This window comes from Raphanus sativus, chromosome 3 (genome assembly GCF_000801105.2).
Source record: "Raphanus sativus cultivar WK10039 chromosome 3, ASM80110v3, whole genome shotgun sequence".
Lineage (NCBI taxonomy): Eukaryota > Viridiplantae > Streptophyta > Magnoliopsida > Brassicales > Brassicaceae > Raphanus > Raphanus sativus.
The window spans coordinates 5,586,292-5,603,095 of NC_079513.1; the positions used below are offsets into that span (position 1 = coordinate 5,586,292).

At 36.5% G+C, this 16,804-nt stretch overlaps 3 protein-coding genes and 1 long non-coding RNA gene across 5 annotated transcripts; 2 read left to right on the top strand and 2 right to left on the bottom strand.

Moving 5' to 3' along the window:
- Positions 1–2,857: 2,857 nt before the first annotated feature.
- Positions 2,858–4,187, bottom strand: LOC108845019 (putative F-box protein At4g22180). Its single transcript, XM_018618291.2, has one exon. It carries the CDS (start codon positions 4,110–4,112, stop codon positions 2,910–2,912), a length of 1,203 nt encoding a protein of 400 aa, XP_018473793.1. The 5' UTR covers positions 4,113–4,187; the 3' UTR covers positions 2,858–2,909.
- A 3,806-nt stretch (positions 4,188–7,993) lies between these two features.
- On the bottom strand, positions 7,994–8,374 carry LOC108845018 (uncharacterized). Its single transcript, XM_018618290.1, has one exon. The coding sequence runs from the start codon at positions 8,372–8,374 to the stop codon at positions 7,994–7,996; it is 381 nt and encodes a 126-aa protein (XP_018473792.1).
- A 3,153-nt stretch (positions 8,375–11,527) lies between these two features.
- On the top strand, positions 11,528–13,316 carry LOC108844398 (arginase 1, mitochondrial). The gene is made up of 7 exons (XM_018617656.2): positions 11,528–11,578; positions 11,683–11,834; positions 11,913–12,072; positions 12,137–12,270; positions 12,345–12,554; positions 12,632–12,742; positions 12,838–13,316. Exons 2-7 carry the CDS (start codon positions 11,685–11,687, stop codon positions 13,096–13,098), a joined length of 1,026 nt encoding a protein of 341 aa, XP_018473158.1. The 5' UTR covers positions 11,528–11,578; positions 11,683–11,684; the 3' UTR covers positions 13,099–13,316.
- Positions 13,317–13,708: 392 nt separating this feature from the next.
- On the top strand, positions 13,709–16,402 carry LOC108846039 (uncharacterized). Of its 2 annotated transcripts, none has more exons than XR_001948594.2 (9): positions 13,709–14,146; positions 14,299–14,323; positions 14,413–14,505; positions 14,589–14,774; positions 14,872–14,941; positions 15,039–15,195; positions 15,285–15,358; positions 15,435–15,909; positions 16,172–16,402. It is a non-coding gene; the product is annotated as an uncharacterized LOC108846039 (long non-coding RNA). The 2 variants fall into 2 exon arrangements; XR_001948593.2 differs by having other exon boundaries at positions 14,594–14,774.
- The last annotated feature ends 402 nt before the right edge of the window (positions 16,403–16,804 follow it).

Below are 16,804 nucleotides of genomic sequence, written 5' to 3' on the forward strand. Positions count from 1 at the left end.
AGCTGCTTCAGTGGCTGCCATGAACTCAGCTTCACATGAGGTTAGAGCCACTGTTTCCTGTTTTGACGAGCACCAAGTGATCAAGCAATCGTTCAAGTAGAACAGGTGACTTGTTGTGCTCCTCCCATCATCAATATCCACGTTGTGAGAACTATCAGAATATCCTATCAGCTCAGAGCGGTTTGTCCTTAAGAACGTCAAGCCGAATGAACATGTTCCTTTGAGATAACGAAGGATCTGCTTCAAAGCAACACTGTGACTCTCCTTAGGGTCGTGCATATATCTGCTCAGGACCCCAACAGCAAACACCATGTCTGGACGAGTATGTAGAAGATAGCGCAGACAACCAATAATCCTTCTGTATTCCTTCTCGTCTACACTTCTCTCTTCTTGAGCTTTAGACAACTTCAAACCAGCATCCATAGGAATCTGTCTTGGATTACACTCTGTCATATTAGTCTCCTCCAGAATTCTCTTTGCATAGCTTTCTTGCTTCAACGTAATTCCTCCATCAAACTGCACAACTTCAATTCCTAAGTAGTAGGTGAGTAAGCCGTGATCGCTCATATCAAACTTCAACGACATCCCTGCTTTGAACTCTGTTATCATCTTCAACTTCGAGCCAGTGATGAGCAAATCATCCACATATACTGCAACTAGAAGCAGATCATCATCTTTCCTCTTTATATACAGCGACGGTTCCTTGCTGCACTTAACAAACTCGAGCTCCTTAAGTACTTTGTTTAATTTCTCATTCCAGGCCCGCGGTGCCTGCTTTAAACCGTATAGCGCCTTCTTCAGCTTGTAGACTTTACTCTCACTTCCTTTGACGACAAACCCCTCTGGTTGACTGACATATACAACCTCCTTTAGATCACCATTTAAGAATGCGGTTTTAAACATCTAGGTGATGAACTTGCCAGCCGTTTGATGCTGCTAATACAATGATAAACCTAACGGTTTCAATACGTGCTACTGGGGCAAAGACCTCCTCGTAGTCAACTCCATGCCTTTGAATGTACCCTTTAGCCACAAGCCTTGATTTGTGCTTGTTTATCATTCTATCAGAGTTGCGTTTGATCTTGAAAACCCACTTAAGACCAATAGCTTTAGCTCCTTGAGGAAAGTCCACCAGTTCCCAAGTATTGTTCTTGACAATCGAGTCAATCTCGTCTGCACATGCATCCTTCCATACTTGTTCTTTAATAGCCTCACTAAAGTTCCATGGCTCGTCATTGATGAGAAGAAGCAGTCTCTCTCCCTCAACTTCAGCCATATAGTCGTAATCATCTAGATAGCTAGGTCGTCTAGTAACTCTTGTGGATCCTCTTAACAAGTCCTGTACTTGTTCTGTATCAGACAAGGGCTGCTCTGTTTCGTCATCCTGTATATGCTCTGTTTCAGACAGAGGCTCCTCTGCTTTGTTTTCCACTTCCTCCTTAACATTCGTAACTCTGTTTTCAGGCTCTGTTTCCACTTCTTCCTGTTGGATACCGTTATTGCCGTAAACTCCAAGAGAAATTCTAAACATACCAGGTTGCTCCTCTCCAATTTCTGAAGTATCATTCCACTTCCATCCTTTGCTTTCATCAAATACAACGTCACGACTCACTACCACCTTACGAGAAGTAGGATCAAGTAGCCTATATGCCTTGGAGCCGGGTTCTGTTCCCAAGTTCACCAGCACTCTGCTTCGATCATCAAGCTTCTTCAGATACTGTTTCTCTGGTTTAGCATATGCTAGACATCCAAATACCCTCAAATGCTCAACATTTGGTTTCTTTCCTTTGAGAGCCTCGTAAGGTGTCTATGACTCTAAGCTTCTTGTTGATACTCTGTTAATCAGGTAAGTGGAATGTCGAGTTGCTTCTCCCCAGAGATAATTGGGCACAAACATGTGCTTGAGAATGCTTCTCGTCATCTCAAGAAGAGTCATGTTCCTCCGTTCTACTACACCATTTTGCTGAGGAGAGTATGGAGCAGTGAGGTGTCGAGTGATCCCTGAAGTCTCACAGAACTCTCTGAACTCGTTGGATGTAAATTCTCCTCCCCTGTCAGTTCTGAGAGTTCTAATCTTCTCTTTTGTTTCTCCTTCTACGACTGCCTTGAACCGTTTAAATTTCTCAAACGCCGCACTCTTTTCTTGCATTAGTATTGACCACATGTAACGACTATGATCATCAATCAGAACAAAGATGTAACGGCTTTTCCCTGCAGTTTGTGGTGTGATGGGACCACATATGTCTCCATGAATAAGCTCAAGTATCTTTGTTACTCTAAAAGATGTTGCATTCGGGAAAGGTTGTCTGGTCTGTTTTCCAAGTAAGCATGCAGTACACGTCTCTTTATCAATACTCAGCTCCGGCATTCGGGAAAGATTCATTTTTTGTGTATCAACTTTGCAGAAACAAATAGAGGTGGGAGTCTGAAATAGTTTGAGAGATTCGTTGGTAAGAAACAACGTGAGAAATAGTGTAGCTGTTGCTTAAGGAATTCAATTAGGAAGAGCGGTGAACTTCACAACAGCAATCTAGACTGGCTTTGGCAAAACAAAACAAAAAAGAACGCTGAGGCTAAATTTGTTTTCGAAGGAAGGTACGACACTTTGGTAGAAATCATGGTTTCAGCCTTTCCTTGGTATGGTGAAGATTAGGAGCTGGGACATAGACAACTCAAGGGTTGTTGTTCTGTAAACAACACAAAACCAAAGTCAACTAGCATTATGAGTGGTTTCTTGTGATGACAACTTTGCAGAACCAAATAGAGTAGGGAGCCTGAAATAGTTTGGGAGATTCGTTGGCAAGAAACATAGTTGAGATAATCGCTAGATAGAGTAATAAACAACATATTTATAAAAAAAAACATATAAGAAAACATATTATTGAAGAGTAGAACATAGCAAAGATCAGTCACGCTTGCCTAAAGCTTGGTAAGAACCATCTAGCTCTAGAGAATTGAACTGAAGAACAGTCATATTTGTGCAACAGCTCTGTTTTCTGTGTCTCGAGATTAAAAAGAAAGATGCCATGTACGTCCTTTCCATGAGTATCACTGAAGTAGACGGAATTTTTAATGAATCCATCAGTGTCATTGGCGAGAACTGTGATGCCTTGATCCAAAAGCATTGACTCGTCGCCCAAAGAATAAATCCGATTATGTTTCTTCAGGAATCCTGATGAATAGAATTTGAAAACCCGGAAGGACCAGGTTTCAGACCTCGATTTCCACAGTTTCTCAACCTTGAGGACTTCCCCTGTTGCTGTGACAACAAGTTTTGTAGCAACAATGCTCCAGGAATTACTTCGTTGACGAAGTTGGATACCTAACCGAAATCTTTCCACAGCAACCCCACACTGAAAGGTTTCTTGTGGAAATTCTCGGGAGGAAAATTCGAAGATTCTGAACTGACCAAATAAGCTTAAGAAGTAAAGCTTGGAGTCCTTATAAACCATGTCACAGCAGCTCGAGGTATCAGGAATTTGATTCCAAGAGGTATCTCCTTTTCTAGAGTAAACTACGCACAATCCACGCAGTTCCCATAACACAACATATTCTCTGGTTTCCTCATCAATCCAAAGCACTGGAGATCGTCGACGAATACCTTTGTACTCCTTTCCGTTGTGACTCGTAATGCGAAACACATCATCATCCAAGGTTCGCTCAATCTTTGTCACTCCATGCTGTGCCTCCACAGGAGGTAGATCGATCCTCTCATGGGTGAAGAGATTCACAATGTAGAGATTATGCATACGATTGGACATCAAGAGCCAGCTTCTGTAGGTCTCTATACAAAAACTCTCTGCAAATTCCAGGCCGAGATCTTTTGTTCTGTAACGTTTATCTTTTTCCTCGGGATTGAACAACGTGCACGGATTGTTGTTGTCTTCCGGGAAGAGAACCAGCCAATGGATCTGATGATTTTTGGGCACACATTGTCTGGAAGCAGAGTGCCAAGACGAACATACCGATTTTGCTCGTTGGAAATTAGCGAAACTGAGGCGTGTGAAAACAGAAATCAAGAGATCTAGAGGAAGCTCGGACCAGGATTTGGGTGTATCTCTTGGTCTGAGGCGTTCATGAGAATTAGGGTTATGCTTCTCCTCTATCTCCATATCGAGACCTTTGAACGTTTTCTCTTACCTTCACAATTTCTGTTTATACATACCCAGATCTAAACTTTAATGCAATTAACCTTGTATTCTGTTTTGGTTTTGCAGAAAAAGTTTACGGGTTTCTAGGAGTACGTAGTTTCTTAGCTGGTTTCTGCGGTTAGGGTATGCACTAATTTTTATTGATTTCATTTTTGTATGATTTTATTTTTCCTTTAAAAAGTTAGAGAAATAGCCTTATTTTTTTTAAAATTATCTTATAAAAATCAAAATGACCATAATAGATTTCATTAAAGTAGTAGATGACAATTATACAATTTAATTTTAACATTCATAATAAATAAATAAATATTTAAATAAAAAACTTCAAAAGCATAAAAATAATTTTCCCTAATTTTAAACTTCTCAAAAAATAAAAAATGTTTAAGAAACAATTTTTCTTGAAAAAAAATGTTTAGAGAAACTTCAGAATGTTTATGATATTTTTCTCGGCAGCCGTCATGTTGGGATGTGACAACTCCGGTAGTCCGGTGTGGGTTTCCTCTTTCCCTTGTTTGGTTTGTCTTAGAAGTGTGGTGTACGATTGTCTCCAGTTTCTTTGTTCTACATGTAGTAATGTCATACATGTTTGGAGATTGATGAACATATATACGATCCTTTATATTAAAACTTGCTATCGAAAAGAAACGTAACTGTTGTAAAACTATATTATAGATATATACCTCCTCTGCCGTGAAGACAGACAGCTTGAATCAACATTGACTAGCTCTATCGCTATCTCGACTTGACAATTCTCCACCGCAAGGTGCGAAGGACTAAACCCATGTGTATTTAGCTTAATTGCATAGGATGGAGCCAATATCATCAATTTCAACGCCATATCTACTTTACCATAAATCGACGCTTCGTGAAGTGGTGTATGGACATATAATTCACTGACGCGTTGTAGGATAAACGGGTCCTTGTTTAAGTAGAGAATACAGGGTCTCCACAAATTCAGCAACTGCTTATACGTACGATTCTACAGAAAGATAAATATTTGTTTTCTGGATCTTAAAATCAAAATAATCGCTGCTTGTAAGAATATAGTATACATTAGTTGTTGTAGTTATAGAACATTTTCATTTACATGCATTATGTGCACTAGAGACTTCTCATGCATACATTAGTAACATTAATTAACATATAAAACGTGATCCAACGATTTTTTGTTTTCTTTCAAAAGTTTGTAACATATCATAATAACTGTCTCACCACATATTTGCAGTGTTATATAAAATTTAACAACAATGCACAATTTATTTACTTACATGATGAAAAACAAAATATGACGAGAAAATAATTTCACTAACTCTTTTGTACTAATTCTACTAAATTTAGGAAGAATAGTTTATTATTGTTTGTAAGAAAATAAAATATGTATGTTGTGGTTATAGATGTTTCCATACAATATAATTTTCAACTGCTTAGACTATCAATAATAGTTTTCACTTTCAACATCCTCCACATCATCTTATCTCTCTTCCACATTATATTTTCTCTCTTTTACCAATTAATTCAACACCGTTTCAATTTTCCTATTCTACAATGGTTTGTTGAAAAAAATTCAACACTCTTTTCTATAATTATGTTCTTTCACAATTTTGCTTTTTTATTATATGTTTTTTTCATTAAATATTGAAACTTATTGATTAAAATTAAATTGCAATATTTAAAAATTATAATTATTGATTAAAATTAAATAACAATAGTCAATAGTTGAGATTCATTTAATTAGAAAAAAAGAAATATAAAAACAAGAGTTGAATGAAGTCTAATAGAAAATTTATAGTACAAATATTTGTTTTTTTCTGTGTCCAAATCAAATGAATCAAGTCTCTATTTATAGAGTTTAAAAATGATACATTTTGATGTAAAAACTAAATTTTGAAAAATAAAAATTTATGAGATAATTTATCACAAATAATTCAGATGAATGGTAACAAATCAGAAATCTTTGTGACCAATAATTTAATGACAAGTGGTCATTGTGGGATCCACTTTATGGATTCAACATTGTTGAATTCTAACAACCATGTTTAATACATGTAGGATTTAACTTGTTTTTCAATAGATCATTATACTCTTTCGACTATTGAAACTTTTTATTCAATAAGTCATTGTAGATAGTCTTACATTAATGAATGTTTCTTCCCATACGTTCTTCTCATGCGTTAAAAGATAAATAACAATACCGCTTTCACTTTACTTCAGTTTTTAGGGATAGTTAGAGCTTTTATTTCAGTCTAGACAAATCGTATAATTTTATCCATTGTTGGAGTCTTTTTCTTGAATATGCATAGATCTCATGCATTGCTTAATGCCTGCCTACATAAATGTGAAATTAGGAAAACAGAAATTAATAGGACCCTACTTTACATCCTTTAACTGTAGGGTTATGATATAGAAAAAGAGAGAGACGTGTAAGCTAATAAAGAGAAGTACAAAGAGTAACGCATATCGATTGAAAAGAGGAGTTGTTGAGAAATAAGTTGGAGTTTGTTACACGACGAACGGAAGAAGCAATAAAACAGAGAGAGGTCATTTTCATTTTATCTAGATATTAAGTGAACTTTTCTTAATATTTCTGAGAGTAGTATTGTTCATCTTATCATCGTTATTGAGCTGTTTCTACTTGTAAGCTCTTGGCGTGGTAGGATCGATTCTTTGTTGTATTGACTTTGAATCGAGTATTGGAATCTATATTGAACCTTAAATTTACTATATCAAAGGTATCAGAAGTTAAACGAACCTCGGAATCTGTGGCGGAAACGCGAACTCAGGCGTTGATGAAGAGAAGGGCGACGCATGATACTGACGGAGCTGTATTGAGTCATTTTGAAGCTTTGTAGAAGGCGATCGAGATGCAAAATGAACGTCACGCGTGAGCTGATGAGACCGTGAGGGAGATGATCGAAACCTTCAAATTGATGACGGGCAACAATCCGATGAATCCTTCGATGAGTGAAACTCAAACGCACGATCTGCATCATCGTCATCGTACTGGTAATCATTCATTTTACACTAGTATGACGAGATTGGTGAAGGTTCCCAAATTCAACAGCGAGAATGTTAAGGAGTGATTGTTTAAGGTTAAAGAATTCTTTGGAATTGATAATACTTTAATGGATCTGCGAGTATGATTAACATCGATCCACTTTGATCAGATTGCAGCAGCGTGACATCTATTATATTAAAAGAGAAGTCACAACCTTGATTCATGTGTGATTTTTTAAAAAATGGACCCTTAACTAGAAATCACTTACCATTCATTAATTACTAAACATATGGTTCAATAATATATCATTCCTAATAAATTATTCCTAAAAATCAGGATTTGTTAACAAACACATATTTGAATACTTAATAAATGATTCATATTGGTGTAATTTAGATAATTCCACGATTTTAGGGAACCACCTTGTCAGTTAATTATCAGTTGATGGTTATATATATGATTAGTGAGATAGGCAAATAAAATGAATTATGATCGTATCTTGATATTAGCACTTGATAATAATTTTATTTTGGTCAAACACTTGATAATAATATAGGTAAATAAAATACATATGTTAGTGGATGGTTTATGTAAAATTATTTTTTTTTAACAAAGGTTTCTAATGTGTTTTATTAAAAACTGTGTTTTATTTTTTGACCTAATATTTTTTTTTAAATACCAAATAGTATTAACATAGCATTACAATCTACACTTTTTTTTTGATGAAATTTTAAATTTATTGATCATCAAATGAAAGAATGGTTATGTACATCAAAAGAATAGAGGCCCAAAAATAGAAATCAAACCCCCAATTCAGCTATAGAAACTAAGCCATATGAGTACTAAACTAAAGTTGAAGAAGTCCTGCTAGCTTTTGCTTCCCATAATATCTCGTAGACATTATTCTTTGCATGATTGTCTTGTCAATAATCCTCACAAGCTGCTCTACTGGCCGAGCAACCTGAGAGTGACGACGCTCATTACGCTCCCTCCAGATATAATAGATAGCCACCTGAAACGACAACCTCGCCACAATCGATCCCAGCCTGTCATTAGATATTGCAGCAATCCTGTCCACATTTTCGCCCAAGTCCGAAGAGGGAGGAGGCCGCAGTAGAGTACCCAGCACTTGAAGCCATAGTGTGTAGGTGTAAGGACAAGCAAAAAATAGGTGGTCTCTTGTTTCATCTCGCTCTCCACAAAAGGGGCAGATCTGAACCAGCCCCATGCTCGCATTCTGACCCGGTGAAAAGTCTGTCCTTTACAATCTATACTATAATAATACATTAGATTCTGATCGTCTTTTTTGAAAGAGTGGGTATATTTTTTTTGAAAAAAATAATTTTTATATTTGAAAAATTTAATTATATTTATGTTTATTATTAATTTAAATTGATATAATAGTTCCTCAAATAAATGAAATATGAAAATTAAAAATTTAAAAAGAAATATAAAACAAAAAATATACTTGTTCTTGAGAGGGCGTGTCATGCTCAATCTCTATATATATTGGTAAGTTAAAGAAGGAAATAATGATCCAAAAATATATATTGTATAGAAGAAAATACAAATACATGTGAAAATTTGAAACAACATATTCAATAAAAAAAATAAACTACAAAAATATTATGTTTTAAGAAATGATAGATACACCTCATATATATTATAATATATACCAATTTAGAATTAAAAATAAAATATTTATATAAAAATAAATGAAAACAAATACCCGTACGGTTGTACGGGTCAAAATCTAGTCAATCTCCTTAACATTGATGGCATCAGCGTGGCACCAATGTTAAGGAGTGGTTGTTTAAGGTTGAAGAATTCTTCGGAATTAATAATACTCTGATGGATCTGCGAGTAGATTAGGATCGATCCACTTCAATCAGATGGCAGCAGTGTGGCATCAATCTCTTGTGCAATCCGAACAAGATGCTTACGTTATTGAAGATTAGGAACAATACTAGGTATTGTTGAATGAGAGATTTGAAGATGTGATCTTGACAATCGCGCACTTGGAATTGTAAGACAATTTGTTCATTGGTGGCACCAAAAGATGCAAAGATTATCGAAAGTATACCTTTCAGTACGCATAGATTGACTGATCAAGATGGTTGGCATTTTACCACTAATGGAAAATATATGGTAAAATCAGATTATCAGGTGGAATTGGGTCTACCTAGACAGAGAAAAAACACTCCTGGTGTACGGACCCCTGGTTATACAATTAAAAGCTTATTCTTCGAAGATTCATTGACAGCAAAAATAAAACATTTCCTCTGGCAGATAGTATCGGGTTGCATATCAGTTAGGAAAAAATTACAGACCATGGGTATGCAAGGTAATATCCAGTGTGAAGATGTGGAGCCAGCGAGACATCAATTAGACATGTGTTTTTTGAATGCTCGACGGTGCAGGTTTGAGCTCTCTCTAAAATCACATCGATTCCCACGGGAGGATATTCCTTTTAGTCTTCCTCGATGTTGTTTACGAAATTTGGTTCTTTTTGGGTTATAGTTGATGGGTTTTTTCTAAATGAGAAATTCCATCTCTACTGCAGAACTGGACGCCCTAACTTCTTTCCTTCTCAGACACTGTTCACAAATATAAATTATCTATATTGGAGGGTGTCTCCGTATATGGAAGATCATCATATCGCACGGATTTTATGGTACAATTGGAAGGGATGAAATAACAAGGTTTTCACTAATATTGACGTGGATCCTAGAGATACTATGTAATTGGCAGAGACTGAATCCTTATTTTGAGAAGAGTCTCATGCCGCAGTAAAGAGTGGAACTACCCAATCGAGAGTGACCGACGAGTTCAGTTTACCTCTAATTCCAAGTCGTTAGTGTTCTACAGATGGATCATGAAAAGATAAAGAGATGTTCTCAGGAAAGGACTTGTACATTACGCTAGAAGGCTTTGATGGGTTAACATGAGCAAGGAAGACGAGAGCAAATCTTTCGCCCTTACACTCGGAGATAGAATCTCTAATATGGGCCATGGAAAGCATGAAGAACTTACGTCAATATTATGTTACTTTTGCAATGGATTGTATTCCATTAGTGAAGATGGTTTTTACATCAGAGGAATGGCCAACATTTGCGAACTATTTAGACGACATCAAGATTTTTAAGGAAGTTTTACATATTCAGAGATCAGTCATATACCAAGAACGTTAAACACTAAGACGGACAGCCTGACAAGAAGTGCTAGGAAGCAAATGTATTTCATTGTTCATATGAATGCAAAATTACCTGAATGGTTTACATAGTTTTCATGAAATCTGTTTTAAACTGATGATAAAAAAAATTATAAAAATGTTTAAGATTGAAAAAAGATCTAATAAATGTACATTTTCAAATAATTATTTTCTGTCAAGTATAATTTTATTTTAATTTTCAATAACTCTTGTAAACGTATGATTTGTTTTATTGTACTTAAATAATGTTTAATATATTTATTCAAATAAATAGTTTGATGGTAAAATATCTTAAACAAATAATTTTAAAATACTTTAATCTATCAGAATGTCATTACTTTTATCTCAAAACCGCACTATTTTTTTTCAAAACTATACTTATTTCCGCAAATCGCAGGAAATACAGCTGAAATATATTGCACTTTAATATTGTCCTACTGATATTATTAAATCTGAAGTCACCATTCACACTCTTAGTTTTGATGGGAAATCAATAAATAGAAAAATGAAAGGAAATTTTAGAACTTTGGTGATGAGCAGTCGAACATGATATGAATTATTTCAGTAGATGTGGAAAAAACGGGAAAGATAATCTAAAGAAAAAAAAAAGAAAAAAAAGTGGAAGTACCGTGGCCTAGTGGTCAAGGTTTAAAGGCTTCTACACCCAAGTTTGGGGTTCGAATCCCAGGCGACGCAATTTCTACACCAGGAGGTCTGGGTTTCAATTCCCGGAGAAAGCAAATTATGCAGAATATTGGAGACAAGTCTTACAAGGGATCTTCAGCATGGCGCAAGGAATACCGTCAGGAATGGATCTCATAGGGCGGCTCAGGATGATGCAGTCAGACATGAATTCTAATAAGTCAGGTAGAATGGTCAGCTGTAATATCTTCTATGAAATGTTTCTCATTGTTTCTAATAGCATAATAAATCCGATAAAAAAAAAGTCTAAAGAAAAAAAAAGATTTGATAATTTGAAAAGAACTTAAACGTGGATAAGCATCAATGACTGTAAAGTACTTTTGGTAATAACAAATTTGTAATGCATATTCTAACCAAGTATATTATGATTGTAAGGATACTTTGGTATTTTACTAAAGTTAATACACATTCAAAATATCTGGTTATCTAATGATATATATACGTTCCCTTGTGGCATTTGATCACAGTTCCGTCACGCACTCGTCTTCCTCTCTTTATCTCTGGCGATAAAAACAAGAAGTAATTCGTCAATCTTTTTCCGGCTTTATCACCTATTCGAACAATCTTTCACCTATCGAGAAGTTTACTACAATCCGATCTAAATAAATCTGAACAAATTCCAGATATGTCGAAGATTGGGCAGAGAGGGATTCACTACTTACAGCGACTCAATTCGTCGTCGTTCACGACCGTCTCTGCTTCTTCGATCGAGAACGGGCAGAACCGTGTCATCGATGCTTCGTTAACTCTCATTCGCGAAAGGGCAAAACTCAAAGTATGCATACATACGATCTTTCATTTTGTCTTGTTAGTTAGTAGGACAAAAATATAATCAAATCAATTATTTGTGTAGGGAGAGTTGGTGCGTCTCTTAGGAGGAGCTAAAGCTTCAACATCACTTCTTGGTGTACCACTCGGTCACAACTCTTCTTTCCTTCAAGGTCCTGCCTTTGCTCCTCCAAGAATTAGAGAAGCTATTTGGTGTGGTAGCACCAACTCCTCCACTGAAGAAGGTATCAAAAAAATATTCACTCCTTTGTTTAAGATTTTAGGTATAATGAGATTAATATGTTGTAGGGAAGGAGCTAAAGGATCCACGTGTTCTAACTGATGTTGGGGATGTACCGGTACAAGAGATCAGAGATTGTGGTGTTGATGATGATAGACTAATGAATGTAATAAGCGAATCTGTAAAGCTTGTAATGGAAGAGGTAATCTATATTTAACCATCATCTTTAGTTAAAAGTCCAAAGTAACTGAGTTTTTTTTTTGTTTGCTGTGTAAGGAACCATTGCGTCCGCTGGTCTTAGGTGGAGACCATTCCATATCTTATCCAGTTATTAGAGCGGTGTCTGAGAAGCTTGGAGGACCTGTGGACGTTCTTCATCTTGATGCGCATCCTGATATATACGACTGCTTCGAAGGCAACAAGTACTCTCATGCGTCTTCCTTTGCTCGTATCATGGAAGGTGGCCATGCTCGGCGTCTTTTACAGGTAGGTTTCTGTGTACATCACAATCTCTAGGGAAGATAATACTAAGGAGATGGAGATCCTCACACTTTTCTGTATAGGTTGGGATCAGATCGATAAACAAGGAAGGACGAGAACAAGGCAAGAGGTTTGGAGTAGAACAGTATGAGATGCGAACTTTCTCGAGGGATCGTGATGTTTTGGAAAATCTGGTATCTCTATCGCTCCCTTGAATTCTAGACAGGATTGAGTTAAACTGTGGTTTTTTTAAATTATAGTTCGATTTGGTTGTAATGGGTTTGTACAGAAACTAGGGGAAGGAGTGAAGGGTGTGTACATCTCCATCGATGTTGACTGTCTTGATCCGGCGTTTGCACCTGGAGTGTCACACATCGAACCAGGAGGTCTCTCGTTCCGTGATGTTCTTAACATCTTACATAATCTTCAAGGAGACGTGGTCGGGGCTGATGTTGTCGAGTTTAACCCGCAGCGTGATACTGTGGACGGTATGACGGCCATGGTCGCCGCTAAGCTTGTTAGAGAACTAGCGGCAAAAATCTCAAAGTGAATCAAAAAGGTAGTTTTCTGGTTTTGCTGTGTTCACTTCGAGATTATTGACATCCCCAAGTGAATCTTGAAGTTTGTAATATTGGTTTTACGTTCTTGAAAAAGATTCAATAATAGACTTGCCATGTAAACAGATCAGTCTAAGATATGAATAAGAATGCTTAACAATATCGTCAGGCATTGCAGCAGAAAATGTTTATAAATCTACATTTTCATATCTTTGGTATCTATATTACATTAGAACTAAAAGTTGGGGAAATATGGTTGTCTCAAATTCGCATATTTATTACTTACGTCCTTTTAACACAATCTTTGAAATATGAATTTACCCTGCCAATGGTAATGATTGCATACAGACGTTTTTCACCTCAAGAGGGACTATAAATGACATTAGTTTGCAACCACATACTTCTAATACTATAAAGTAGACCTCTATTCTCTTCTAAGGAGGCCACGTCATCAAATAGGGTGACCAGAAAGAGACGCGTGTCTCAAACCAAAACGCGGCGTCCGAAAATTTACAAACTTCGTCTAATCGAGTTTTTGTTGGGCCGTTATGCTTTCAGCCCACTAAGTTATTTAGCCATTAACGTTTCAAACGGTGCGTTTTCAACTGTGTCTTCCCTGTTTGAAGTAACGGCGATCGGATGTCTGTTTTTGTGGCCGATCTTCCGTCTTCCTCCCATCAATCATCTTTACTTCACCCCCATTAATCAAGTGTAGATTCAATGCGATATTTTGTTTCGCGAAACGGTATAGTCGAGTATAAGAAGTATGTTTCGTCTCTCCAGAAACCCTTTTCATTCGTTCTAAGCTCATCAGATCCGACCAAAAGGTTTCAGAAGTCTCATTTCCCTGTTAGGATCGTAGAGTCTGGTGAGCCGCTTTGCTCAAAGAAAACCTCTCTGGGATCGCGCTCGATTCTCCGGGACATCAGTAGTAACAACATCTCCTAAAGATAACGCCGTCGACTTGAACGCTACCAACTTTGATTCAGTCTTCAAAGACACCCTCGCCAAGTACGCCGTTTTGGAGTTCTTCTCTAGCTGGTCAGTCTTCTAAATCTGAAAAAAAAGTTTCCATCTTTGGGTTTAGAAATGTCCCAAAAGTCATGAGATTTATCAAGAAATAGTTTTAACATTTACGTACTGACATTGACCATTGTTGTTGTTGTATGTGCCTATATGATGAGTGATTCAAGGTGTCATGCATGTAGAAACTACAAGGTAAACAGTGGTATGGTATTGATTGTCCTCTTTTTCGTTTGTCAGATGCTTTTTTGTATTCAATGCTTCGAAACTGTGTGACTCTGCAGCCTCATTATGAGAAAGTCGCTAGGCTCTTCAATGGACCAGAGGCAATACATCCTGGTACCGTTTTGATGACCAGAGTTGATTGTGCAGTTAAGGTATTTGCGCCATCTTTATAGGGGACAACGTGTATCAATAACTTATACTCTCTGTTTCTCTTACTTCTATTTTGTTCTCGCAGAACAGATGAATGTCAAGCTCTGTGATAAGTTCTCCATCAAACGTTATCCAATGCTCTTCTGGGCCCCTCCCAGAAAGTTTGTTGGCGGCAGCTGGGAACCTAAACAAGAGAAAGTGATATACTTGTGGTCGATCAATGGCGCACTGCTGATCTTTTGTTGAGCTGGATTAACAAGCAGCTAGGCAGGTAATGCGTTCACTTAAATTGAAGTCATATCTATTGTGGACATATTCTTTTGGGTTACATCACGCTCAAATCTGTTTTCATGCTCAATGCTGTACAGCTCTTATGGCTTGGATGATCAGAAAGTTGGAAATGAGCATCTTCTGCCAAATGTATCTGACCACGAACAGGTTTCTCAGAATGTGTTCTGCCTCTATAGCTGTAGCATTTGGTTTAGTTAAATTAAAAAAAAAAAAGTAAACAAGCTGGTTGTTGATATAATCACAGATTTCTCAGGCCGGGTTTGACATTGAGGAGGCAACTGAAGAAGCTTTTGATATCATTTGTCACTTAGTGAATGGCCACTAGCAATCAATTCTTCTGAAACTGGCGCTTTGTTTATTAGGTTTCTGCAGCTTTTTATTCCACATCATCCATCAAGAAGGTAAAATATCATCTTTAAATTTTCTCCATTAACATTGATCTGTTCACTCTTTTCTCCCACGCCTAATGAAGTATTGAAAATCTCTATAGGTATCGTAACGGAAGTGTCATGAACTTTGATGATCATTATGCGGTGATGGTGTCATGTCGCTGCAACTACACAGGTAGATATCTGATGCTGTTATTTTTAGCCATGTTTGTGTCTTTCTTCTCTTCAGATCTTTTTTTTGTTGGATCCAGAATCAAGGCTGTTTTTCAAACAGCACACAAAGTGGAGGCCAAGAGTTCGAGGGACCTGATGACCTCTGTTGCGTCTGAAATGTCAGGAGAGCCTTGTGGCCCCCATGGGAGGGCCTCCCAGCTACCTGTTCAGATCATTCTCTCTTTCTCTTGCTATCTCCAGAAGTTAAATGTGATAATACATGAACTAATGGAAGGCATTTCCAGTGGGTTCTTTGGTTGTTCTTTTTGTACCTCATACTTTTCCACTACTGGTTTCAGATTTTAACTCTTCATGCATTAAATTTGACACCTGAAGATCTGTCTTTAACGGTTCTTGCTCCAGCATCCTTCACATAACCACCATCTGTGGTGTCCCTAAATTCCACACCTACATCCCTTATAATCCCATTAGGATTCTCTGAGTTCACAGAGAGGGTACAAACCGAAAACGCATCACAACAATAATGGCAAAGGAGAACAAAAATAAATAAAGGTAAACACTCATAAAACTGTCATTGCCTATATACACTATTTTGATTTACAAAGACACTTTAATGTCAGCATTACCAAATCTGATAAATATGGATAAAACTAAAAGAAGCAACAACCGGATAACGCTAATAACCGATATCATGATGCTTGAAGATTTTTAAAAATTGGGAGAAGAAAAGAAAACAACAAAAATCACAGTGGGTAACATTTTAGTGAAGAATATGAATCAGATTCAAAACTGATAGACATAATTGTTCTTGCAGGTTCAATGTCAAGAAACAGAAGAAGATGGTAGAGAACAAAACCAAGGGGATACTTATGCACATAAGATCAAATGCTTTCACGACAATGTTCAATCAGCATTGTGTATGTTTCTATAATGTGTGGATTTCTTGGAAACAAAAAGAACGACTTCAGCATTAGATTATTATGATGTGGTTCAATGTGTTAATCTATAAACAAGAGAAATGCGAAGTATTTTAAAATTGTGTACACATGGAAATATAATAAAAGATAGGAATACCATGATCAAGAAGGTAATGAGAATTGTTTCGAACAAATAAGTGGAGCGACAAAGGTTAAGCACAGTTTGAAAATTGATCAATAAATAGTAGAAGAAGACAGAGTTATTATCATAGAAAAAGAAGAAAACAACCAAACTGAAAATATCAAAACAATAAATAAATATAAAACGCAATGACACTCTGTTTGATAGGTAATTTTGTGGAATAACGGAATCCCGTTTCAAACGCGATCCGTAAATATTTTATCAATTAACAAAATTCGCGGAATGAAAAGAAAATACAAAAACGCAGTTTTGAATTTTTTTCTGATAAATATATAAAAGGAATTTCAGTAAGTGGAAAAATGAGTTTTAATAGATTATTAAGGAAATT

Bases quoted from the DNA above. Each gene is read 5' to 3' on its own strand.
- LOC108845018 (XM_018618290.1), bottom strand. From the start codon at position 8,374: ATGGGGCTGGTTCAGATCTGCCCCTTTTGTGGAGAGCGAGATGAAACA.
- LOC108845019 (XM_018618291.2), bottom strand. From the start codon at position 4,112: ATGGAGATAGAGGAGAAGCATAACCCTAATTCTCATGAACGCCTCAGA.
- LOC108844398 (XM_018617656.2), top strand. From the start codon at position 11,685: ATGTCGAAGATTGGGCAGAGAGGGATTCACTACTTACAGCGACTCAAT. The intron at 12,073-12,136 runs GTATCAAAAAAA...AATATGTTGTAG, and splicing joins CAACTCCTCCACTGAAGAAG to GGAAGGAGCTAAAGGATCCA. The intron at 12,743-12,837 runs GTATCTCTATCG...GGGTTTGTACAG, and splicing joins GTGATGTTTTGGAAAATCTG to AAACTAGGGGAAGGAGTGAA.